Source organism: Calypte anna, chromosome 24, assembly GCF_003957555.1.
Source record: "Calypte anna isolate BGI_N300 chromosome 24, bCalAnn1_v1.p, whole genome shotgun sequence".
Lineage (NCBI taxonomy): Eukaryota > Metazoa > Chordata > Aves > Apodiformes > Trochilidae > Calypte > Calypte anna.
The window spans coordinates 1824477-1849974 of NC_044269.1; the positions used below are offsets into that span (position 1 = coordinate 1824477).

The following is a 25498-nucleotide window of genomic DNA, read 5'->3' on the forward strand; positions in this document are numbered from 1 at the left end:
GAAGATGGCAAATCACAGCATCCTGATTCCATTCTTCCAACTTTTGGCTGGAGGGGGGGGGGGGAAGAAAAAAAAAAGCCTCCTGATCAGTTTTCAGGAGGGAAAAACTCAGTCCCAGTTTGACTTGGGAAGCCCAGTGCCACCCCAGTTGTCACTGATGCTCTGCTACAAGGCACACATCACCCAGGAAACCTCAACCCACTGCCCAGAACTGGCCTGCAGGCAGTAAGGGCCCACTCAGTGACAAGGACAGGCAGAGGCAAGCTCTCCTTGTTCGATCTGGTATTAATTATCCCCTGTTCTGCAGAGATAAATGCTTAATCCTCTGGCTGTTGACACTGGAAAGGGACCAACCTACTCAGGGGTGGATATTAGAGAGGGGAACCAGGCTTCAGCTATGATCCCCCCATCACGTGCTGTGCAAATGCTCACTGGCTTGGGAGGAAATGGATTTCATGGGGTGCAGGGGATCTTACCATAGGAGAGATAATCCAGAATAACACATGACCCAAGCTTTCACTGTATCAGGTTTTTCTTCCTCAATTTCCCCCTCACCCCCCTCTTTGACAGAATATTTCAAATTTCATGTGGAATTTCTCATTTTTCAGACATTCTCTATTATTTCCTCAGGGCTTACCAGCTTTCCTCCTCCAGGTGAACTTCCTAAGCAGCAGTGCTCAAGGGATGAGAGATGAGTCTGCACTACCCCTGCTTCTCTGGGCTGCTGGGCTTCCAGAAGAAAGGCCAAAGGTCTCCAACACTGCTCCTCTGCTTTCACACTCACTGGAAACCCTAAATCAAGAAGTTGGCTTGTCAGGGAGAAAGAAGCAATGCTGGGTGCTGCCAGAGATGGGAAAATTCTTCCCATTTCTGACCAAGCTGCTGAGGACTTTGGGCTTTCCCACTCATGTGCCAGGGGGACAAAATACTGGCCCAGACCCATTGCCACCAGCCCAGCTTTTTGGGACCCTCAGGGAGATGCCTGCCCCTCACCTTCCCACTCCTTCCTGGGCTTTCTTGCCTCTCCCCTGCTCTTTCTTCTCCTGTCTTACAGGCAACAGAGAATTTTAAAGCCAAACGCAGAAACGAGTTTGAAAGAGAATATTATTGTACAGAGAATCAGAACAGAAGTCACAAGTGCTTGGGAGCACTGAGCTGCTCCCCATTTAACACCAAAACAGCTTCTCAGGACAGCACTCTTCCACTGGGTGTACTGGGATGGCTGCACGAGGGTCTGGACACAAGAAATAAGAGAGAACTGTGCACACTTCTTCTCCAAAACACACAAAACACCAAGCTCTGACTCAGGACAACATCTCCTGTTTGGCTGACAGGGGTGCTTTGGAGCTCAGGACCACTGCACTCTCTGCTGTACAGATTGATGAGCAGTCCCTGCTTCCAGGGAGCTTGCAGTCTAAGCAGGGAGTGCTGGGGGAAACTGAGGCAGAGGGGGATGAAGGGTTTTCCCTCATAGCAGCTGCCTCTAGAAAGAGCAAAGTCTCCGGGAGTTACATCCCCTTCTCTCCAAACATCCCACAGGAGTATCCAGGCTCCAAGGAACAGCAGGCTCTGGGAAACACACCTGGAACACCCCCACCTGCATGGTTCCAGCTTGTGAGCTCTCTCCTTTGATCTGCAGACACCACCAGAAGCAGAATCCCTTTGCTCAGCCAAGTCCAGCACTCTTCAGTTCATTATTTCACCAAAACCAGGTCCACAAACCAGTCTGTCCTTTTCTCCACGTCCCTATCTGCCCTGTCACAAACCTGACAGCTTGCAAAAAGAAAAAAAAAAATCACTCCAGCCTTGGATGATCCAGGGAAGCAGCTGTCAGCTCAACATGCCATGATGTAAGAGCCTCCCTGGAAGCCTCTGCACACAGCTGCTGCAATTGCAGGCCTGGGAAACCACAGCCCAGTGACACTGCCACCAACAACACAGCTCAAGTGGTGACCTCAACCCTCTTCCTAAGGTCTAATCCTGCTGGCTGTCCATGACATGCATCTGGGATTTCTCCCAGCCCCAGAGGTGCTCACTCCTCTTCCAGAGCTTGCTGGAACTGGTGTGGGGCAGTTAGTTTACTTGCTGTCCATCACAGGTGGGTCAGTTCCTTTTCTCCTCTGCCTTCCAGGTGACAATCTCTGGGATCCAAATGTGACTCAGCAGGCAAAATGCAAAGTATTCCTCAATTCCAGCTAAGATTCCCTTCCTCTTTAGCCTGGGGAAAGTTGTCTTTTCCAGGACCAGTCTACCCCCTACTTGTATCCTGCTGTTCAGGCAGCAGAAGATGCCAGAACAAGACTGTCAGAGCAGGGACAGGGTGAGGCAGCTTATTTTGTCCCTAGGGTAGGACAAAAGCTTGGATTTCTGCACTGCTTTCAACCTCCCAGTTTCCTGGGCAGTGGGGATGGGTCCTTGATGCTGACTTCAGGGCTGTCATGGCCTCTCCATGCTCCTTTCTCTCTCCATATTCCCCCTGGTGACATGGCTGGAGAGTTGTAGGCACAGGGAACAGCAGCAGGGACAGCACTTGGTCCTCCCTTCACCTCTTCTGGAGAAAGATCTAGCAACAAGATACCACCTGGAACCACACCAAGCCTCTGCCTGCCAGTGCCTGCTGGAGACTGTGGCCACAAAACCAAATCTTTTTGCCTTCAGATGTTAAGAGAACCTCAGAAATGTGGGGCAAGTCAAGAGAGGAAGGTTGTGGATCCTCCTCAGACTGTCCTGCTCAGGCACCATCATTCCAGGCTCTCCATCAGGTCATCTTCAGCTCCTGGGTTTAATCCATCACTCAGCCAAATCAGAGAAACCTGGAAGCAGGCTTATTTAGCACTGGGTGGAAAAAATTCTTTACAAGAAGCTCCCAGAGGTGTTCAGTAAACACTGAAAATCAAATCATGCCATGCCTGTGGCTGCTGCTTTCCTCCACCTGGTTTCCTCCACCATTAGCCCTGGTTAATGTTCTGGAACTCCTGCTTTGTCCAGGTTACTGGAGGCAGACTGCACAACAGCTGAGGGCTCAAGCTGCTGGCTGGAGCCCTTGAGGACCAGGAACTCCAGCAAAACATCCAGGAGGCAGAAAACCAGGTGCCTGAAATGGAGAGAAGACAAAAGGTTAGGCTGGTCAGGACACTTTGGAGCTGGGAGATACACAAAAGGCAAAGCTCAGACAAGGAAGAAGAATTCTGACTGCCAGCAGGGGGAAAACAAAAGCTCTCATCCCCTAAAATAAATGCTTTCAGGGTTGGTCCAGGTTTTTTGCCACCCCTCCAAACTTCTGGCTGTTTGGAGCTGCTAAGCAGCACAGAAAACACAAATGCAGCTCCTGGAATGAGGTGGCACATGCATTTCTCTGCAGTTAATCACAAATATGTTGCTTTCCAAATGCACAGCCCTGGGTAAACACTATCTACACATCTGTGCAGCTCCCTAAACTCTTTGAAAACCAACAAACTAAACCAGGATTGGGTTTTATTTCCTTTGACAGTCCCCTGACACCCACAAGCTAAGCTCAACAACATCTTTAACAAGACTGGCTCAGTCATCTCCAGCCAGACTGAGGTCCCAGCCATGCACCTTCATAAGAAGGGAGTCAGATGGCCAGATAATCAGCCAGATTTCTTCTGAGCCCAGAAGCCAGCAGCACAAATCTCATGGCAAAGCCCTGAGTGTAGCTTGCAGGCCCCATCACACAGGTTATCAGGGTAAAGAGACTGAAATCCACCTACTTGTTGATCACAGGCTGACCCAGGGACTCCAGTACCAGATTCCAGCTCATCCGACATTTGCTGGTCCCAAGGATTTCTTGGATCACATCTGTCAGAGACAAAGCTTTAGGATCTGCACACCTCCAGAGTTGTTAAAAAGAGGGTCAGTCTTCTGCTGGTGGGTCCTGAATCAAAATCTGTGATGGTGCTGGGAGCCTGAGGCATCTCATGCCCATTACCACAAAAGAAAACAGCCAGGGACAGGACTGAATGCCAGGAAAGCATTCCAGCCTGGAAAGGCACATACTGGTGGCATTTTTTTCATCCCCAAAGGATAGGAAGGGCCCCTTACTCTGCAGAGGGGAGTTAGGAGTTCAGACTGCACCCCCAGGGATCAGGCAGCAGCTGCTTTAATGTCAGAGGTCCCTGTGTCAAACTTCAAGAGAGGGCAACCCAGTGCAGCTGGGCTTGTGATTTCAGTCCAGTGGAAAAGCCACTCTTGTTTAGAGCAAGAAGCCAAAGGTTTTGCTTTACTGACCCTTCAGAGGGATGGAATCCTCTGGCAGCAGGTGGGAGCACAGCCTGGCCCTGCTGCTCCTGAGCCCCATCTCCTCTGAGGTGGCCCAGCACTAACTCCAAGTGGCCCAGTCTGCATCTGGGAATCACCAGGATTCTCTCTGAGCTGTGCTGCTTCCCAAATGCTTATGCAAATTATCTAGAACTGGGAAATTGAGGGGTCTTGGGGTTTTTTGGGTTTCTTTTGCTTGCAGGAAACCCTTCAAACCTCAAAGGTCACAGCTGCTTCCCAGTGCCTTGGCACAAGGAGGCTCCAGCTCAGTGTTTAACCCCATTTCCAGAGATGCCAAGGCACTGGTGGGCTCCCCAGCTCCCCTCCCAGCTGAGACATTCCTGGGACACACTTACTAGGCAGGATGCCCATCAGGCTCTGCAAAGCCTGTTCTGCTGCTGCTTTCTTCTGCTCCTCTGTCCTGGCTGGTTTAGGCACTGCTGGTAAAACTCCTCCAGGCCAGATGGATTCCTGCAGCAACTGGAGGTACTGGACCCAACGTTGGGTGCAGGTCAGGTTAACCACCTGGACTTCCAGCCATCTGTGGGCACAGAGGGAGAAAAAGGTCAGGAAAAGTCAGGCTTGGTACCAACTCAGGAGTTTTCTGCCATTCAGAGGCCTTGGAGGGAGAGATGAGGTCGATGGGTAACTTTATGCAGTTTCCAAGTCCATCCTTTACACATTTTTAATCATTCATCAGCTCCTTTCCCCCTGCACCAGAAATAGGTATATGGTCCCTATCTCATAGACATGCAAAGTCACAGGGGAAAAGCCAAAGCCACAAAAAGCTCATTCTCCTGCCCACAGGAAACCACCAAAGGAGTAACTGGTCCCTGAAAGGACCCAGCTAAGGGATCTGACTGCCCTTAACCCCCTAAGTGAAGCTGACAGAGAGCTGAAGGAACCATCAAAACTGCTGTCTGAGCTCTAAAACAACCCCTGTGTCTGACCAGGAGGACAGGAACATGTTCTGGTGACCCATCCTCCCCTCATCAGTTCTTCTCCTACCAAAAGAGTCCAGGGGCTCTTGCCAGGAGACCAAAACACACACTGTCAGGATGGCAAGCCACAAATATCCTCCTGCTTTGCCCTCCTCTCCCCTCCCTGCTGCCAAACTCTGCTCTCCCCACCCGGGGCAAGCAATGAAATCACCTCTGCTCCCATCCAAAAAGAAGGGAGGTGCCTGCCAACAAAATTCTTGGTTAGCTCTCCTGCTGGGCCAAGACTGTGCCCCTTGAAATGGTAACAACCTGCAAATCCTGAGGCTGGAGGATACTGATCCCCAGAGGGCTGGGAAGCTTTTGTGGCTTGCACCAGGAGATGTGTCCACACCACCCAAGTGCTGGCCAGGAAAAAGGCTCCAAATCAATCACACATCCCTCCTCACCCTGACAAAAATCACCCCCCTGGGTACTAGCAAAAAACCACAGCTGTCAGTCAAAACCAACCACTGCCTAAAAACTTTCCCCTGAGAAGAGAGAGAGGTCAGGGGACAAACCCCTGGGTGCCACTGAGGTCAACGGGAGGGTCCCCATCAATTTCCCAAGGTGACAGCCTGCTGCCACCAGCCTCAGCAGCAGGAAGGCTCCAGAGAAGAGAAGGCTGGGGCTGGGAGAAGGTTGTGATTTTGCCAGTACTTCAAGAGTCCCAGAGGAGAGGAATTAGCCAGCAGGGCCAGGAGACCCATTCCTTTTGGCAGCTGCTGTTCGTGCTTGCAATTCTGTCACCACTACGCCCCGGCAGCTCACAGTACATCCAAGAGCATGGGCCCTGCCAAGGCAAACTTTATTTAACCTGCACTCTGCCAGACTGTCTGCATTCTTCTCAGGCGAGGCATCTGGGCCAAGGTGGTGTCTTTCCCCACACCACCAGGACAAGAGGAGTGGAGGAGAGTCAGGAAAAGCAACACCTGCAAGAGGACGGCTGCTCCTCCACCACCGAACAAGGAGGTTTTTAAGGATGCACACCTAGGAAAGAGCAGCTGCAAAAGCAAAGAGCAGCATTAAACCAAGTGAAAATAAGCCTTGCTGCAGCATTCAGGGTGGTTATGGCTCAAGGAAAGTATGGACAAGATTCCTGGTGATCCCACTGACTGGAAGTGGGGAGACATAGCCCTTCCGTTCAGCCTCCCCAGCACCCTCCAGCACTGATGTTGCTGCAAAATAATGCCAGAAATCAAAATTGTGGCTTCTGCCTCTCACAGAGGACAAAATGTCACAGGCATGGTCTTGCCTGAGAAAAGGCCTTGTTTGAAATACAAGTGCTCAAAAGGGTTTTTATTTCCAACCATCTTGAACACTCTGGATCATGTTAAGCCCTCTGGCCATCCCTGACCAAAGTGTTAAACTGAGGCTCCTCTAGGGGGGAGAGCTTTCATTAACATGGCTTTTCATTAACATGGCTTTTCATTAACATGGCTTTTCATTAACATCTTTTCTGCTGCTCTCCTCATTGAGGAAACATTTGCCAGGCAACAGAAGTGGAAAGACTTGGGGACAAAGCTGCAAACAGCACAACCCAGCAGCTCAGGAGCTCAGATTGAACACCGACTAAAAACTGAGCTCAGCAAGGCACTTGCCATCCCTAAAAAAGCTGCAGAAAAGCAAAGAACAAGCTTGCTTTTTCTTAGGAGTATTCCTAAAAAATAAAATTAAAAAAAATAATTTCAAAATAAGGAACAGTGGGCAGAGTGAAAAGGGAACTTGGAGAAGACAGGACACATTTCCAGACAGCTCATGAACAGACTGAGAACTGATGAGTGCTGGAAGGTCCCAGACAAACAACCTGCCATTCCTACCTTATTTATTTCCATCAAGCCACCAGAACCAGGCCACAAGGCCTAGAAGAACCCCCTATAAAACCTGATCACAAGTGCCTGCACTGGGACTCTGCACGTGCTTACAGGGCTCACTTCCCCCAGTTACAAACCACCATTGATGGGTATTTTGCTTTTTTCCCCTCAGTCTGGCAGATGACTGCCTTTCATTTTGGGAAGCCAAGGGCAGGATTTGAGAAACTGGTCCTGTCCCAGCTGTGCTGATGCCATGCAGGTTCCTGAGGAAAGACCCCATGGCATGGGCAGACAGAAGGTATTTGCTGCTAGGGAAAGGGGGAAGAGAGACCCAAACCCAAAGAGCATGCAAAAAAAACAGAAAAGAAAGAAGAAAGAGGAACCAAAACTGGGTGCAAGTGATGGCAGACTAAAGTTACCATGCCCTGGGTTCCTTTTTGCCAGGCTATCAGTGTGGAGACCCTTTTTGGGGGCTGCCCAAGACACAGGAGCAGCAGTGATGGTGAGGAGCAAAGCAGCTCCTCAGCTCTGAGCTGCAGCAGCAACTCATGGAAGGTCACACCACTTTTTACTGAAAAATCCTCTCTATATAAACCCCAACTTGCTTTCTATGGCAAATTGACCTTTCCATCAGGCAAACTTGCTGCACCACGATCAGGATTAACAGCTCACACCTCTCACACAAGAACTCCAAATATGTGCTGGTCCAAAAGCTGACCTTTGCCAGCAGATCACTGATGATTTTTTTTTTTACTATTAAAGGACTAAACATCTGAGATCCATGTGCCACATCAAAAGCACTCAGATGCCTTCTCCCAGGTAGAAATAAATGCAGCAACCAGCACAAATAGAACTGTCTTTCCTTTTTTTGGATGGCTGATGAGTTACTATTTCCACCCTGCTATTTCATGAAGAAATAGCCTTAATAAGAAAGAAAGAAAAACAAACCCATCACTGAACCATCTCCTTACACATCAGCTGAGACTGGAAATAGACAGAAAGTGACCTCCTGGGCTCAGACTTTCAAATGCTTTGACAACACCCAATGCAAAGAGACAGACTGCAGAGTCCTGGACGTTAGTCTGGAGGTGCATAACTTGCCCATGCTGTCAGGGTCCTCTCTTTGAAATAAATGCTGATGGAGGAATGAAATGGCTGCTAAAAAAGAGCTGATTTAATGCCATGGCTTAAGCTGGAACTCCAAGGTCAGCTGAAGGGGCACTTGAAGACAGGAAAGGCAGAAATGCCCTGGGAATGAGAAACAAGGCCTGGAGGGTACATACCTTGGCCCTCCTCTGGCACCTGGAAGGCAAAAGGGCTGCTGAGATGGAGCAGGCTATGGGAAAGACAGAGAAAGGGTCAGGAAGATGGAAAACACAGTGTATGGACTTGGTTTTCCCTGGCTCCTGCAAGCTGGATGCACTCACGTAAGCAAACTACTCAGGGAGTTGATCTACAGAGAGCTCAGCTCAAGTAAAGGTTGGATTTCCTTAGTCTGGCCAATAAAGATGGATCAGAAATGGACAAAAAGACACAGAACTATCCTACTTCACAAACTCTTTCCCCCTCTGCTTTTCTTGTCCACCAAGGTTAGGGGAAGAACTGCAAAGTTCACTTCAGCTCAGGAGCTGTTGAGTTCAGTATGCTGAAAAATTAAAATCTGAAGCAAGAGCTGTTGTAATTCCCCCAAAACTGGGGATGTGAAGGCAAAATAAACTGGAGGTGACACTAGGGAGAAAAGAAAGCCTCTACCAGCCTGCTTTAGCTTATAAACACAAATGGCTCTTTAAATACATGAGCTGTATGTAACAGTAGCTTGTCCAGCTCAACACCCACTATTTCCTAGCCCAGAACCAGGCCTCCCTTTCCCTGGGGTCAGTTAACACCCTGTAGCTAACCAGAAGCTCAAAAAAGGCCCCTGAGACCAAGGTAGTGAAAAGGATTTGAGGGAAAAAAAAAAAAAAAAAAAGCACCATCTGGAAAAGCAGAAAGCATTCAAGCAACTGACTTGTAAAATCAGCAAAAGCTGGTACTTAAATCACCAGACCAAACCATCACAGCACTTGTCCCCCAAATTCCTCCCCAAATTGTGCCTCAAACCACAAGAATACGCTCAGAAAGAGCAACATTTCAGTGCTTTGATGGTAAAGTTGTTCTGGGCAAAGCTTGTAAAGCTGCAGAACCAGCTGCAGCAGGCAGACAGAAAAATGGAAAACAACAAAGGAAGAGTTTTCACCCATAAGCTCAGCTTTTAGCACCTGCTGCTTCAGATCCTCATCCACCTTCTCTGCACAGCCACCACTGGCAGAGCAAACCCACACCTCTCCAGACCACCAGGAAACCCACTTGCAGAGGAAGGAAATGGGGGGGAGGAAAAATAAAATAAAATAAAATAAAATAAAATAAAATAAAATAAAATAAAATAAAATAAAATAAAATAAAATAAAATATAAAATAAAATAAAATAAAATAAAATAAAATAAAATAAAATAAAAGCCCTCCATGAATCAAAAAGAGCATCCCGAGTCCTTTAAAATTTCTGGCCAAAAACACAGAGGCAAAAAGTAAACTTTCCTTCTCTCCTTACTGGAAATGTTCCTGTATCCTGTACCCCAGGGTGATGAAGTGTTTGACCAGTGAAGCAGTGGCCTTGGGGCCAAGTGCCCTCCCCTCTGTGTTTTGCCAGCTCCAAGCACAGCTCCACCAAAGGGCAGCAAGGAACAAATCAAGGCTGGAAGGAGCTGACATTTGGTAACATTTCCAATGGATGTGCCTTGATTAAAGGCAAGGTTTGAATTCCTGCAGAGAGATGTGGAGCTGGCAGAAAACCCTGCAAGAAGTGGGGATGCAGGATACTGCCTCCTCTCTGCCCCGAAGAGCTCATCCTCTGTTACCTGTGGGCAGGCAAGCTCAGCTTGGTGCTGGGATGGGGGGCACTGCTCCCCCCAGAACACTGGAAAAAATCCCATGGGAACACACAGGGCTCCAATGTCTTCTCCCTCCAGTGAAACAGCCTTACAGCTCTGGGTTATTTTGCTTTTCTCAAGTTGGATCTCCCTCCCATGTCCTGAGGCTCAGAAGAGGGGAAGAAAGCGACAAGGTTTAAAAAAAAAAAATAAAAAATGTCCCATACTGCCCCTTGATTTTTAACAAAGCATCCTAGATTTTGATAACATCTCCATCAAGTATTTATTGAGCCAATTAAGCTCAGCAGTGCCCCAGGGAGAGGACAGGCTGTCTCAGCCAGGTCCTGCTCTGAGCAGATTGCTTCATTAGCCCACTTCAGAATCAAAATACATTAAAGAGACCATTAACCCTTCCCAAGCTAGGGAAAACTCCAACCAACCAGGAGACATGATTTCCTCCCAACCTTTTTCTTCAGCTGTTGGAACTGAAATAGGAAGTCGTCGTGGTTTCTTTTTCATCTAGAAAAAAAAACCAACAACTTTGGCACTAGCTAATTGCTGAAACAGAATCAGAAGGAAAAAAGAGAGATACAGTTAAAATAATGTTGCAATTGTTATCAAAGCACAGAGTGCTTGCTTCACTCTAGCAGCTGTTTCTGGAAGAATGCTGCTTCTAAGAAGAGGAAAAAAATTTTGTTTGGGACAGAGATTCAAAGCTGGATCCAAAATTTCCAGGTGCTTGGAGACAACTGAATCAAGGCCTGTCTCCAACTTGATTTTTTTTTATTTACTTTACATACACACACGAAGACACACACAGTCCCCAGGATCCCTTCTGCTACCCCAGGGTTCTTATAGCTCCAATACCACCACCCCAATGCAGAGATGAGGCAGGAGATGCCATCAGGTTGCTTCTCCTACATCCAAGCTCTGGGGATGGATTTTCGGGCATCATAGAATCATAGAATTGGCTGGATTGGAAGGGACCTCAGAGCTCATCAAGTCCAACCCTGGATCCACTCCCCCCGTGGTTCCCAGCCCATGGCACTCAGTGCCACATCCAGGCTCTTTGGAAATATCTCCAGACACGGAGAATCCACTACTTCCCTGGGCAGCCCATTCCAATGCCTGATCACCCTCTCCAGAAAGAAATTCTTTCTCATCTCCAACCTAAACCTCCCCTGGCACAACTTGAGACCCTGCCCTCTTGTCTTGCTGAGAGTTGCCTGGGAAAAGAGCCCAACCCCCCCCTGGCTCCAACCTCCTTTCAGGGAGTTGGAGAGAGTGATGAGGTCTCCCCTGAGCCTCCTCTTCTCCAGCCTCAACACCCCCAGCTCCCTCAGCCCTTCCTCACAGCAATTCTGCTGGATCCCTTCACAGCCTCCTTGCTCTTCTCTGGACCTGCTCCAGCACCTCAATCTCCTTCCTGAGCTGAGGGGCCCAGAACTGGACACAGGACTCAAGCTGTGGCCTCACCAGGGCTGAGCACAGGGGCAGAATCCCTTCCCTGGACCTGCTGGCCACGCTGTTCCTGAGCCAGCCCAGGATGCCATTGGCCTTCTTGGCCACCTGGGCACACTGCTGGCTCATGTTCAGCTTCCTGGCAATCCAGACTCCCAAGTCCCTTTCTGCCACTCTGTGCCCAGCCTGGAGCTCCCCATGGGGTTGTTGTGGCCAAAGTGCAGAACCTGGCACTTGGCCGTGTTGTATCTCATCCCGTTAGGATCAGCCCAACTCTCCAGTCTGTCCAGGTCCCTCTGCAGAGCCCTCCTGCCTTCCAGCTGATCCACACTCCCCCCCAGCTTAGTGTCATCTGTGAATTTGCTGATGATGGACTCAATCCCCTCATCTATATCATCAATGAAGATATTGAACAGCACTAGGCCCAACACTGATCCCTGGGGGACACCACAGCCGCCATTTTGATGCAGCCCCGTTCAGCACCACTCTCTGGGCCCGGCCCTCCAGCCAGTTCCTAACCCAGCACAGGGTGCTCCTGTCCAAGCTGTGGGCTGACAGCTTTTTCAGGGGACAGAACCTGTGCTGCCATGTGAAGAGCACAAAGCAACCCAGGGCTTTTCTTAGAGGGATCACAGGGGTGGAACTGGGTGACACAGACAGCTCAGCTTTGCACTGACCCTCTGGTACAACCCAGCATCCAGGGGAGGTGTCTGGCTCACTGCCCCAGCTCTGGGATGTGTTCCTTGGGTGGCCAGGGCTGAGCAGAATTGCTTGCCCATGGGCGAGGTGTTTCCAGCAAGCCCAGGGCTGCAGGTGCTTGGCTGGTTTACTCAGGGACATAGAAGAGGGTCAGGCAACACTACATGCTGGTGGCACTTTCAAGTCAAGAGGGATCAAAGAGGCTGCCAAGGGTCTTTGGTTTTGCCAGTTCTGTCAGCACAGAGATCAAGGAAGAAAGAAGAGAAAAAAAAACAGAGAAGAGAAAACCACCCAGCAACTCCCTGAAGGTCTGAGCTCCTTGACTTACATCAGCACGACCTGGTGGCTGTCACCGCAGCTGTTCCCAGCACTGGCAGACCCCTGACCCAGTGCCCATGGTGCCACTGTTGGGGACAGAGGGAGGGCAGGGTGACAGCCACAGGGCAGCTTACATGCTTGCCATGTATTTTTAACAACTCTTTGACTCGCGAGGCTCTAAAAAAGCACCAAGATTCTCCAAATGCTCTTTAGTTCTTCCACCAAACACCCCCAGAGCCCAGAATAGCTCCATCTTCTATTCCTCTCTGCACACAGGTCCCTCTTGCAGCCTCTCCAGGAAAGCAGAATCCCTGTATTCAGCCCCTGGGAGGGAAGGGAGAGGCAGAGCCAGGCAGTGGGTTTGGGTACGGGCACAAACCCAGCGTGTGGAGAGGGCTGCTGGAAGCTCTCCTCAGCCCCTGGGCCATCCCTGCCCCTCTCTGCCTCTTCTCCCAGCTCCAAAAAAGGATGATTCCCTCTTAAGAGACTGGGATGAGGGCTGCAGGGATACAGGGATTGCACAGGCACAGCCTCTCCCCTTTTTACTTAACAATCCCTTTTTCGGTCATGGAGCCTTCCTCTCCCCGGCTGCCATCAAACTGACAAGAGGCAGGGGAGATGGATAGTGCCTGGCTCCAGCTATTCCAGCTATGGAAAAGAGAAAAAAGAGGAGCGTGGTGGGATGCTCCCTGCAGAGAAGAGTGAATGGAGCCAAGGAGAGAGGTCCCACAACCCTCAAAACCACAGGCACAGCAGCCGCTCAGCGTCACCACTGCGGTCATGCTGGGGGAAAAGGTGCCCAAAAGAGCAGGGGATTGGCTCTCTGGAGGAGCTGAACATTTAATTCTGGGTGTTTTTCTTGATTCTTCTGCTCTGGGATCAGGCACACTCAGTGCAGAGCAGGAGTAAGGCCCACCAAGGCTGCAGGGGCAGTGTGCTCCTCAAAGGCAAGCTGGCAGAGGGGTATCCAGCAGCAACCTCCTTCCTCACCCCCGAAACATTGCTGGGACACCTCCTCTGCACCCCTAACCCAACCACAGATGGCAACAGGGAAGGACCTCATCTCCTGGAGGAACTAATACAACTCTAGAGGCTGTATTTGCACCCTGTCCTCATCCTGACACCAGGGACTCCTCAACACCACCCCCAGCCACAGGTTTGCCTGAAGCAAACGTGGGTTCACCCAGGCAGCTCCAGACACCTTCACCCTCACACTGTTCCACTTCCCAGAGCTCCTTCACTTCCCAGAGCTCCTCCACTTCCCAGAGCCAGGCATGTGCTGTGTGTATGACAGATTCTCTAGTGGAAAATACCAAGAGGGTGAGCAGGACACAGCTTATTAGGAGGTGATGACGTGCCTACCCAGGCTCTCATCTGTGCTAACACACAGGGATTGAGTTCCAGCTCATGCCCCCAAGAGACCAGAGCCCATTTTGGAGGAGTGGGAGCAACACCCACCTCACTCCACCCTAGGAAACAGACTTGGGAATGATGGCCAGCAGCCCCTGACCTCAAAGTGCTTTGGCAACCTCTGCTGACAGCAGCTTCCATTACCAGATGGGTTACAACGTGCTGCCCTGCACATTCTGACACTGGCTTTGAATGCCTGTGAGAGATAAAATGGTGCAGGAGTGGGAAAAGAATTGTTCTGAGATTCCCCCTAGCCAAAGTCCTTCCAGGAAGGCTCCTTTTTACTCTCAAGGACCATGTCCTCAGCTAGGGACAGTCACCAACCTACACAAGAAAAGAGGAATGCTGTGCGTGTGTGTCTTGGCCTGGTGCCTTACCACACACAGGCACTGGCCCCAGGACAGCTTGGCACATCCATCCCAGCTGGAAAGGAAGTCTGTGGGGAACTGCCCAAGGAACAGGCACCACTGGCCCACCACAGATCAGAGAGGGAGGCACCAGTGAGAGCAGAGACCCTGGGAAGCTGCACTCTGAGCTGTTACTTGACAAATCCCTGTTCCTTGTGTCTGTTTAGCCTTCTTCCTACCAAAGGAGAAGCTGAGAGCCTCAGCAGCAAGAAACCAGCTAAGATTTTTACTCTATAGAGATGTGACAGCTTTAAAGAACCTCGTGGTTTAGGGTGAAGGCAGAGCATTTACCTGCATGCACACAGGAGGCTCCATTTTAGACCAAAGGCAATGCCACCTCCCAGAGCTGTGAGGTTCTTTGCTAAGGTCTTACCTTTGGATGAGGGTCCCAAAGAGCATGTGGAACACCTTCTGGATGCCCTCTGTGCACAGCCAGCTCCAGTGATCCACCAGCAGCAGATGAAGCACATCCAGGGCCAGATCAGCCAAAGCAGTCTCTGAGTCTACCAGTAGAAAGAGGAAAGGGGGAAGAGGAAGGCAACTCGAGTGGGAATCACTCTCCAAACCTCACTCTTTTCCCCAGCAGTCTCCCTGACACTCTCCTCCCCACCCCAGCACCTTGTGCCACACACAGATGTCCTGTCCCCCCAGGCTCCTCTCATTCCCACTTCTATCCGAGCAGCCCCAACCTCCCTACCAAGGGGCACCCCAGACCAGGAGGTGTCTGCTCAGTTCCTTCTCACTTAAACCCTGGGTTTATCAAACTCTGCTCCAAGGCAGGTTCAGAGTGTCCAGAAGAGGTGACAGAGAAAGCAAGGACTGTAACCAAGGAGATAGGAGTAGTTTTCCCACTCTTCCAACTCGTTTTCCAGGTCGGTTCCATGCTGCCATCGTGTGGCACGTCCGAGCCTCGGCAGGAAGATGGATGAACCAAAAAAAAAAAATCCCAAATGCCCACATATCCCTGGTGACACAGCCCTGGGGCAGCAAAACCTCTCTCTGCTCCTCGGGAGGATGTCAGAGCTTGCAGCAAAAAACCATTCTCCTTGCTAGAGAAGCATTTTTTAGGCTGTTTGGCCCCAAAAGATGGTTGGGGTTAGGCAGAACAAGTTTTTTAATGTACCACAAACCTGCCTGAGGCCAGAACTCCTAGGACAGGACCCTACCCTGAGGCTACTGTTGGCAGACTGAGGGTCCTGGGCAGCAGCTTCCCCTTCCCTGACTTTTCAGCCAGAGAGCCAAGACCATGCACACAGAGAATTTCCTGCCAAAAAGAAAAGGGAGGGGAATTCTAGATCCCAGCACATTTTCCCTCCTCTTCCTCTCCCAGCTGCATCCAAGCTGGACTAATTAACTCCAGGCCATCTCACTTGGCAAAGACAGGGCACAAGTGCATTTGGTGGCTCTTGCTCTGGGCCAAGCACAAGTTCCTCCTCTCTTGCTTCACCCTCTGAGACTCAACTTCCCTCTGCAAAAAAAAAAAAACCAGAGCAGGCTGCTCAGCTTCAGCAGAACCTCCCTGCAAAAGCCTGCTCAGCAAGCTCTGTTTATTCCTCTTCCATCCAAGTCCCCTTTTCTCAGGAAGCTCCTGGCCAACCTCTTCCCAGAAGTCACTCAGTGAGCAGAGAGGGACACTGGTTGCCTTTTTAACCAGCTGCAACCCAGACATTTCATCCCCCTTTACCCTGCCAGACCAGCTTGCTCTGGCTGGGCTCTGAAGCAGCAGAGACCTGCAGGCATTTGACATCATTTATGTTAAATTGCATTGAATTTCCTGAAGAGTTCAGCTCATTTGGCCTGTCCCTATCAGAGCACTGGTCCCTGAATCCAGTCCTGTTCCCAAACAGCCCCAAACCAACCCTGGGCATGTGTTCAAAGGTTAGAGGCAAAGCGGGTAGCACAGGCTGGGGATTCAGAATACCAGACCCATCCTGTTACAGCCATGTGCCTCTCAGGTCAGAGCTTGCCAAACATGAACCACTGGAGTGAAATTTTTTGGGCAATTCCAGCTGATACAGCTCAGCTATTCCAAGAAAAAGATTAGAGAACATATTTTTGCTTGCTTCTAACTGGTCTGAGGAACAGCAGCACCCCTACACTCCAGGACTTCATCATCAGAAAGCAAACATCATTCCAGATTTCCTCTTCCCACCAAATTTTTTCCAAACTTAACTGAGCCTCACAAGGCCCCTTTATGACACATGGACATATCAAGGCTAACTTGAGACTACAAAGAAAGCAATTTGGCCATTTTTTGATTTCTAAGAATCTGAGTTTCTAACACTGGCTGTTTCAGCAGCATGTCCTTAAGAAACTTCTTTCTGTAATAACTCTGCTGAGTACCCCAAGGTGGAGATCTCCAGTGACACAACTGAGCCAAGACCCAATTTCCTTCCACCAGCAATAAAGAGCAGAGCAACCACCTCACAGGACTGCCAAATCTCATCCTCCCTTTCCCTGCCACCAAGGTGCAACAGGCAGGAGGAGCAGATCCTCACACTGAAGCCCTGTTGGGGAGACAACACAGAAACAGAAACACCACCAGAGGGACTGAGCTCACCAGAATCCAGATGTGCCCTCTGCTCCGAGGTGCTCAGCCCATCCACATCCTCCTGCACGGAGCCTTCCTTCACTTCTCTGCCTCCCTCACCTTTGCTGGAGGCTGTTTCCAGCAGCTTCTCCTGCTTCTGGATGAAGGATTCCATAGCTGCCAGTGAGAGGGTTCCAGAGACCTAGAGGAAAGCACCAGTGTCTGAGTATCAGAGCAGCAAGGTGTACACAGCCAGAGCTGAAGAGATACACGAGGTCTCCACTCCCAACACCTGGTTTGCACCTTGTTGTAGCCAACTAGAGCTCCTCAGTGCCTTTCTGCCATGGAAGAACAAGGCTGCAGCAGCCACAGCCCTCATCCATGGGGATTATTCCAAGCCAGCACCCAAACAAGGCAGCAGGTTGGATCCCAAAGAGATTGGCAGAGGAATCTGAACTCACAGTGCTGCCCTCTCTGATGGAGTAGACAATCCTGTCATGAGCTTCACTCCCACTCAGCACTGGGGTAATTTTACTGGATGAGAACCTCAGCCTGGACCTGAAGAAGGAGAGACAGGGCACAATCAGTTTTCTCCACAAGCTGTGAGCAACAAGTTTCCCAGCCTCAGCCAGGAACTTGGACCAACAATCTTCATCATCTCCAAGCTAAGAAGTTTGCTTAGACCCACTGGGGCTTAAAAATAAAATAAAATAAATGCCCCAAGATATCTGGCAATAAAACCACACAACAAAAGCATCACAGCTTTTCCTCAGCTATGGAACTTAAAGGTTTTTTAACACTCAGCACATAAATCCACCTTCTTCAAGAGGTTTATGTACAAGTTTACATGCAGATGTAGGCACTGCTCTTCAGAGAGGCAGGAGCATGGCAGCACACTCAGGAAAGTGTTCAGAGAAACCTCTGAGATGCAACATAACCAGCAGGATTGTGAAATCCAATTATAAACAGGCACACACAGAGAGGAGGAGAGGAAAGGGTGGTTGGGATTGTGGGAGAAACTGTAGAACAACCTGTTTATTGTTAAGGAATGTCCTGTTCAGCCAAGATGCTTTAAGACTTATTTTTTAGTTTGTCTCTTAGTCCAAAGCAGCTTTTTTTTTGTAGCAAAACAACACTTAGCCAGAAAAACAGCTACACTTGTGCTGAAATCTTTTCTTCTTTAAGGGCAGATTAATTGTTGAGCCCAGGGGGGGCACTTCAACTGCCAGCAACACCAAATAAACACCTGGTGAGCAACATGGATGCAACCTTCAACACTGCTCCTAACATGCAAGGTGACATGGTGACATGTTAGCCACAAGGGAGAGGGAGGAAACCTTCAGGTAGACAAGTTAGAGCTGTATTTTGCTGTGACTGTTTGTGCACACATTTAAGGTCACAAAGCCCTTACTTGTTGGCTTTCTTCCCATCTGTCTGAGATTTCCCATCCACTTCAGACTCACTGAGTTCTTCTGTGGGGCTCTGGGGCTCTGACCTGGGGAATGCTGTCTTCAAGGTGTCCACGATGGCATTGACAACTATCTGCAAAAGCAGATAAAAAAGGAGGAAAAGGAGTGCCCTTAGTTACTGAATGGATTTTTATTCCTTGAACAGCAATGAGATTTGAGATCTGTGCTGTATTTTCTATTAAAAACCACAGCTTTGAGAGGAGCTCTGCCTCTTGCTGGTTTGATGGCTTTCTGGGCAAGCTAAGCCCTGAGAGCATTTTTTTTTTGGCTACTACTGCATGTAGACATCTTCCTAAGTGGTTGATAATCTCAAGTTCCCACCTTGTCTATCCTGGAGACAACAAAGGGCTTCTTGACAAAGGCAATCCTGGCATCAGTGTTCAGGGCCAGGAACTCCTGCACCTCCTCACTGTTTGCAATCTCAGGGACTGCACACAATTGCTGCAAGGAAAAATGGAGCTTTAGGGCTTGGAGTCAACTTCCCAGTATGACCTTGGTCAAATGGAGGTGAAAGAGATTTGCTGCCAGTCCCAGAGCTGCCCTGAGCACTGCTTTCTAGCTTGCAGGGGAACCCAAGGGACTCTCTCACCTTCAAAAAAGATTCGAGCTGACTTTTCCTGGCTTCCACTTTATCACTGTCCATGTTTCCAAAGGGGAGCTCAGGGAACAGTTTCTTGGGGCCTTTGATATCTACAAAAGAAAAAGCCATCAGCCAGCTCAAGGAAACCACAACAAAAATGAAATTAAAAATTCAAATCCTCATGTTCTCATGCTTTAGGCTACACACTGCCCAGCATCAGCCCAAGATATTCTGTCCCTCAGATCAGGGTGGCTGATTCAGACCTTAAAATCCACAGAGAATTTGGGTTCTGCTCTCATCATGCCACCTCTTGTTACAGAAGCAAGAACAGCATTTGAGCACAAGGACTGCAGAGAACTCAGAGTCCCAAAATTCTCAGCAGCAGGGCAACCAAAAGCTCAGAACTGGCAAAACAAAAGGGTAAGGCAGGGACATGCTAAATCCCACAGAGCTTTCTATATAAGAAGCACTAGAAAAATATTTTCTCTTTTCATAAAGCTTAAATTCAGCTAGTTTGCAAACAAGATGCTTGCAGTGTTCCTCTTCATCTCTAAGGTGCAAAATTACAAAAGGAAGTGTTGTGATCTGAATGGCAAACAGATGTTTGGAAATAGTGGTCAAAATGAAGTAATTTCTCCTCTAGCCAGCTCTGAACAGAACAAGGAGATGGACAAGGCCAACAGCCCAGCAGCTGCAAAGGCAAAGTGGGATATCCTCAGGGCAGAGGGGAATGGACAAGGAGGAAGAAGGGGTGGTGAGGAGGAAGAGGTGGTGAGGTAAGGAGGAGGAGGCAGAAGGGAAGAGGAAGAGGCCAAGGGGAAGAGGTGGTGAGGAGGAGGAGGGCGTGAGGAGGAGGAGGAGAAGGAGGGTGTGAGGAGGAAGAGGGTGTGAGGAGGAAGAGGAAGAGGGTGTGAGGAGGAAGAGGAGGAGGGTGTGAGGAGGAGGAGGAGGAGGGTGTGAGGCAGGCACTGACTCTTGAGCAGCTTGCGCAGTTCTGGTTTCTCCTCCAGCCGGGTCTGGAGGTTGAGGAACTCGCGGTAGCGGCGGTTGACGGTGTGATAGGCCAGCTGGGGCAGGCTGCCCACGGCCTCCCCTTCCAGAGCTGTTTCATACTGGGGAGGAAAGGCAACAGTCACCATCTGCAGAGAACCCAAAACCCATCCTGAGGGGCTCTGGGCTCTGCTGGCCCTCCAGAGTCCAGAGAGGTCTCACCCAGCAAACCACAGTCAGTCACACAACCCCCCCACCCCCACCCCCCCCACAGAACCGCAAACACTCACAAGCCCACACCCGCAAAATCCCAGAATCTTTTGGGTTGGAAGGGACCTCAGAGATCATCGAGTCCAACCCTTGATCCACTCCCCCCGTGGTTCCCAGCCCATGGCACTCAGTGCCACATCCAGGCTCTTTGGAAAGATCTCCAGACACGGAGAATCCACTACTTCCCTGGGCAGCCCATTCCAATGCCTGATCACCCTCTCCAGAAAGAAATTCTTTCTCATCTCCAACCTAAACCTCCCCTGGCACAACTTGAGACCCTGCCCTCTTGTCTTGCTGAGAGTTGCCTGGGAAAAGAGCCCAACCCCCCCCGGCTCCAACCTCCTTTCAGGGAGTTGGAGAGAGTGATGAGGTCTCCCCTGAGCCTCCTCTTCTCCAGCCTCAACACCCCCAGCTCCCTCAGCCTCTCCTCACAGGAATTCTGCTGGATCCCTTCACAGCCTCCTTGCTCTTCTCTGGACCTGCTCCAGCACCTCAATCTCCTTCCTGAGCTGAGGGGCCCAGAACTGGACACAGGACTCAAGCTGTGGCCTCACCAGGGCTGAGCACAGGGGCAGAATCCCTTCCCTGGACCTGCTGGCCACGCTGTTCCTGAGCCAGCCCAGGATGCCATTGGCCTTCTTGGCCACCTGGGCACACTGCTGGCTCCTCTTCAGCTTCCTGGCAATCCAGACTCCCAAGTCCCTTTCTGCCACTCTGTTCCCAGCCTGGAGCTCCCCAAGGGGTTGTTGGGTTGAACCTCAATCCCATGGGAATCACCCCAGATCCTCAAAGGAACCCTGGGGAGAGCTGCACTGCAGGGCAAATCCCTCGTGAGGAAGGACTGATGAAAACAAAGGGAACAAAAAAAAAAACGTGGGAAAAGGGGTGAGTGTTGAGGAAGCCTTTACCTTGACTGTGTAGAGGGTGTAAGGGTGGAAGCCTGTGCCACTGTGCTCCCGGGCAGTGATGGTCCCAGTTATCCTCAGGTTCTGGATGACAACTGGGCCATCAGGGCTGCTGAGGGGCTCGAAGCTGAAGGTGCTGATGGCAGCTGTTGGGGAGGCTGTGAGCAGGGACAGAGTCTGCCCCGGGTCCAGGGGGCTTTGTGCCAACCCCTCTGCTGCTCCCAGATCCCTCCCCAAGCTGGAGGGCCTCTGTGAAGAAGACTTTTTGAGAGCAGCTGAGCTCTCCTCTTCCTTCTCAGCTGCTGGCTCAATCTGGATGTCAGGGCAGGAGCTCAGAGCAGGAGTGGAGCTGGGAAGCAGGCCAGTGTCTGAGGTGGTGACAACCCCTTCATCCAGGTCCCCCACCCCATTCTCTGAGGTGGCTGCTCCCTCCAGCACAGCTGCAATGTCCTGGAGAGGTTCAGTGAGGAGCTCTCCTGTGGGGGAAGGTGCCAGCAGCTCCATGTCCTGGGCTGCATCAGGCAGAGGGGACTCCAGCTCCAAGCCCTCACAGGGGAAGAGGGAGCCCAGGGCTCGTGGGCAGAGGAAAGGCTCCTCTGGGGGACACATCCTGCTCAGCACCTCCTCTCCCTCCTCCCCAGCAGCCCCAACCTCCCTCCCTGGCACCTCTGGAGCCCTGAGGGGGGTGGGCAGCCCTGCAGGGGTGGCATCTGCCTGCAGAGGAGAAGGCACAGGGTGTGGGGGTGCAGGGGGTGGCTCCTTTCTCCGAGGTTTTTTGGAGAAAGCCCCAATGAGCAGCAGGTTGATCCAGTCAGGATCTGCCATCTTCCTGATGGCTGGCAGCAGCACGTTGCAGGCAATCAGCTCCACCACCACGAAACGTCCCGTCCTGCTCTCCAGGTGGGAAGGGGGCACCAATTCCCTCAGGAATTTCTCCACGGCTGCTCGGGCGTAACCAACCTCAGCTGCAGGGCTGCAGAGGGCAGGATGAGGCCCTGCCAGACCACTGTACACTTGCCACAGGGTCTTGCTGCTTTCTGAAGGCTTCTTCAGAACCTCCCTGGCCCGGAGGTAACACTGCAAGTGGTGGCCACAGAGGAGGAGGAGGCGTTGGGCCAGGGCTCTCCTCTCCACTCTCCCCATCCGTGTCCTCAGCTCGGTGGCCAAACCCTTCATGGCCTTTTCCACCTCAGCCTGGAAGGTTGGCTCGCTGCTGACCGTCTGGTACCAGGAAGCTACGAAATCCCTCACCACTTTCTGGATGGTGCAGGAAATTTCCCTCTCCAGTCGCCCCTCCTCCTCCGGGCTGGGAGGGGGCGGCCGCAGGGAGGTGACAAAATGCTCCAAACGGAGGCACCGGCCCGGGGGGGTCAGGCTCAGGGGTCCCAACCACCCCCCCAAGGCCAGCAGGGTCCCACACAGCAAGCCCAGAACCCGCAGATCCAGCAGAAGCAGCGTGGCCAGCACCGAGCCCAAGGTGGCCACCAACACCCAGGGCACCCGACGCGGGCCCTGGGCTGGCATGGTGGGGCTGGGCTGGCCCTGGGGTTACTCCAGCACTACCACAACAGCCTCGGTGGGATGAGCTGAGAGGGTTGCCAGGCTCCCACCCCCCGGGCTACTCAGCAGGGCCCTGAGGTTGCCAAAGCTCAGTCCGAGAGCGGCTTCCCCGGGTTCCTAGGGGGGGGACGGGACGGGACGGGACGGAACAGGGCACAACAGGCAGCGCTCCTTTCCCCGGGTTTCCCCAGGGCCCCACTCACCACGCTCCTCCCCGGGGCCCTCAGCACCTCCGCTCCCTTCCCGGGGCCTCCTCACCGAACCGCCCCCTGCAGAACCTGCCCACCACCCCGGAACCGCTGCCCAGCCTCCAAAGCTCACCCCGCTGCGGGTGCTCACGCCCATTCCCCAGCGGTACCGACCCAAACAAAGCCGAAGCTGCTCCGCGGTACCGCCCCGGGGGTTACCAACTCCCGGCACCGGGCGCCATCGGCGCCATCGCTTCCGCCTTCCTCTCTCTCCTCCTCTCCTCCTCTCTCCTCCTCCTTCTCCGCAGCGCCCCCTGGCGGCCGGGCGGGATTCAGCCGCTGGGCAGTGGCTCCGTGGACGGGGATGCGGTGGCCACGGCGGGCGAGCGGAGTGTCCTGGGGGCTGGGGGTGTCCTGGGGGGTGTCCTGGGAGCTGGGGCTGAACTGGGGGTGTCCTGGGGGTGTCCTGGGCAGGGGGAATTCCAAAGAGGTGGCTGGAAGGTGATGGGAGGTGATGCTCTGCTCTGCTCTGCCCTGCGCTGGCTGGGGAAGGGTGTGGGGTGTAGGGTGCCCAGGTTTAAAAATATCCCCCCCCAAAAAAAAGAGTGGAAAAAGTTTTCAGGGAATCTTACAGCTGTTTAGAGATAACCTGTCAGGTTCACCTCACACTTGTGTTTCACGTGATTGCTCCACTTTGAAATTCAGTGTTTACACTGAAGAACTTCAAACACAGATCCTCTGAGCTCCCAGCCACAAACAGTGCTTCATGGGATGTGTTTCAGGATTTAGAAGTTGATCTTTACTCTTTCAGATTGATAGCACGGGGAGGAATAAAAGAGGAAATGCCATTTGCAGAGGGCTCTGTTCATTTCCAATCACCTTTTAATTTCCAGCTAGTGAATAACTTCAGGAATGGAACTGGCTACACAAACAGGCTCAGGAAGAGGAGACAGCAGCAGCCACCCCCACTCAGGACTGATTTATCTTCCTCTTCTCTGGGGAGTGCCACTCAACTTCCCAGACCTTCCTCTCGGTTATTCAGCAGTTTCTGGGGTGAGAAGGTGAGGTTTCTGTCACTGGATGTGCTGATTCTTATATTTCACTGGACTTATTTTTCCAACTCTTTGCTTGTATTCCCAAGGGCTCTCAGGTTCCTGCAGGAATGCAATCAGCCTCTCCAAGTCTTCTTGACCCCAAAGAGCAAGTCTCAACCACCAGTGGTAGGGAACTAGAAATAGAGAATTTGGGTTTTTTTAAAGTGATTTCAGATAAAATTAATGGGGTGGGGTTTTTTTGTTTCCCCTCTCCCCACTCCATCAGGTCATTGAGTCAGAGCCAGAGCATTTTGCTCCACAGATGGCCAAACACCCTGGGAGATGTAAGCATTCTATAATTATATAATTATAATTACAAAATTATAATTATAATTCTATAATTCTAAATGTAAGCTCTACAGATCACTACTTGTGACTTGCAAAACAAGGCCATAACACATAACTTTTATAGTGGCTGGTTTGCAATGAGAGAAGGATGCAGAGATAGGTGAGGAGAAAACAAGAGGGAATTACATCTGAAATGGCTTAATCTGAGCTGGCTCTAACAAAGGGGATCTCTGCCAACACTGAGATTAATTACAATGAGATTCCAAGACATGATTGAAAAGAGGACTCTGGAAAAGAAAAGCTCTATGAGGAAGCCATAATTACACAGAGAAATGAAACAAACCTGCAGGCTGTGATGGAAATCTGAATGAACAGGAAGAAGAAGAAATTGATCTCCCAGTAAAAATCAGGTTCCAGACTTCTTTTGAACAAATCAGTTGATCTGCATTGAACAAATGATTGGAAAAGTCACTGCTGTTGTTTTAGGACATTTTAAAATTTCTTCAGTTCAGCCATCTCCAAATGGCCAAGCTGCTTTCTCTGAGCTGGAGAAGAAGGAGTCTTAGTTTTATCTATTACTGAAGTGTTAATTTAGTCCTTCCCTTTGGTACAGATTTGTTCTAGCTAGGTTGTAAGGGTGCATTGTGTTCATAAAAGCTTAGAGATCAAACAAAACTCACAATTTAAAAAGCACTGATAGCACCTCATGGTGTAGTTACAGTAAAGTGCCTCTGACATAACAAGAATGTCAAAGTGGTTCCAATAATAACTAAAACAAGACAAAAGTAATTCTGAAATAGTCCCTAAACCACGCAGGAATTCTCAGCTGTTAGTGGGATGTTCACCTTTTGTATTTGCACACAAGATTTATTTTCTCACCTTGGCCATGTTTTGTTTCTTGGAATTGTGATGAACACAGAAGTTTTTCTCTCTTGTAAACAGGAACTTTGACTTGTTATCTCCTTGTTGGACTGGCACTAACATTATTTCAGTAGCTGAAAGAACCTTTGGTATGAGCACCTGGAGAAGAAAACAAAAAACCAGAAAGCTGAATCAAACTGGGAGATTGTTTGGAATCAATTTTTTAATTCTGTTTTTTGTGGTTTTTTTTTAAGGTCCAAGTCTCCCTCTTGTACAAACTCTTCTTCTCAAATGGAACCTCCCTTGAAAAAAATCAAGAAGGAGTAGCCAGCCTTTCTTTGTTCATGTTTCTGGTTCATGTTTGTCTTTGCTTCTAGAACATTTGTGAATTTTTGACTTGTTGTTTTCAAATAAAGCCCATAGCACCAGTTACCTTGTCTGTGGTTTTCTCTGGAGCTGCTAAACTGTCAGAGCACATGGGCAAGAGCATGGG

General features: G+C 50.6%; 2 protein-coding genes and 2 long non-coding RNA genes across 8 annotated transcripts in view; 1 reads left to right on the forward strand and 3 right to left on the reverse strand.

Annotated features, from left to right (window-relative positions):
- Positions 1–1091: 1091 nt before the first annotated feature.
- On the reverse strand, positions 1092–23044 carry SNX19 (sorting nexin 19). Of its 4 annotated transcripts, XM_030464704.1 has the most exons (11): positions 21018–23044; positions 19823–19961; positions 18859–18959; positions 18591–18710; positions 18212–18342; positions 17262–17358; positions 16831–17002; positions 14644–14773; positions 4635–4819; positions 3732–3819; positions 1092–3094 (listed from the first exon to the last, which is right to left on the reverse strand). In XM_030464704.1, exons 1-11 carry the CDS (start codon positions 22536–22538, stop codon positions 2959–2961), a joined length of 2820 nt encoding a protein of 939 aa, XP_030320564.1. In that variant the 5' UTR covers positions 22539–23044; the 3' UTR covers positions 1092–2958. The 4 variants fall into 4 exon arrangements, with proteins under 4 accessions (XP_030320564.1, XP_030320565.1, XP_030320567.1 ...); XM_030464705.1 differs by lacking the exons at positions 1092–3094; positions 3732–3819 and adding an exon at positions 8353–8405 and having other exon boundaries at positions 4707–4819; positions 21018–22653; XM_030464707.1 differs by lacking the exons at positions 1092–3094; positions 3732–3819; positions 4635–4819 and adding an exon at positions 10280–10494 and having other exon boundaries at positions 21018–22653.
- LOC115599607 lies at positions 22381–25432 on the forward strand. Of its 2 annotated transcripts, XR_003988529.1 has the most exons (4): positions 22676–22687; positions 22741–22928; positions 23656–23823; positions 25260–25432. It is a non-coding gene; the product is annotated as an uncharacterized LOC115599607 (long non-coding RNA). The 2 variants fall into 2 exon arrangements; XR_003988528.1 differs by lacking the exons at positions 22676–22687; positions 22741–22928 and adding an exon at positions 22381–22491.
- LOC115599611 lies at positions 23708–25087 on the reverse strand. Its single transcript, XR_003988533.1, has 3 exons — positions 25024–25087; positions 24488–24586; positions 23708–23990 (listed from the first exon to the last, which is right to left on the reverse strand). It is a non-coding gene; the product is annotated as an uncharacterized LOC115599611 (long non-coding RNA).
- Positions 25084–25498, reverse strand: part of LOC115599604 (ankyrin repeat domain-containing protein 18B-like) — a 61196-nt gene continuing 60781 nt past the window's right edge. Inside the window, exon 25 of the mRNA XM_030464708.1 lies at positions 25084–25164. The gene's annotated coding sequence lies outside the window, so the exon portion shown is untranslated. The remainder of the gene's footprint in view (positions 25165–25498) is intronic.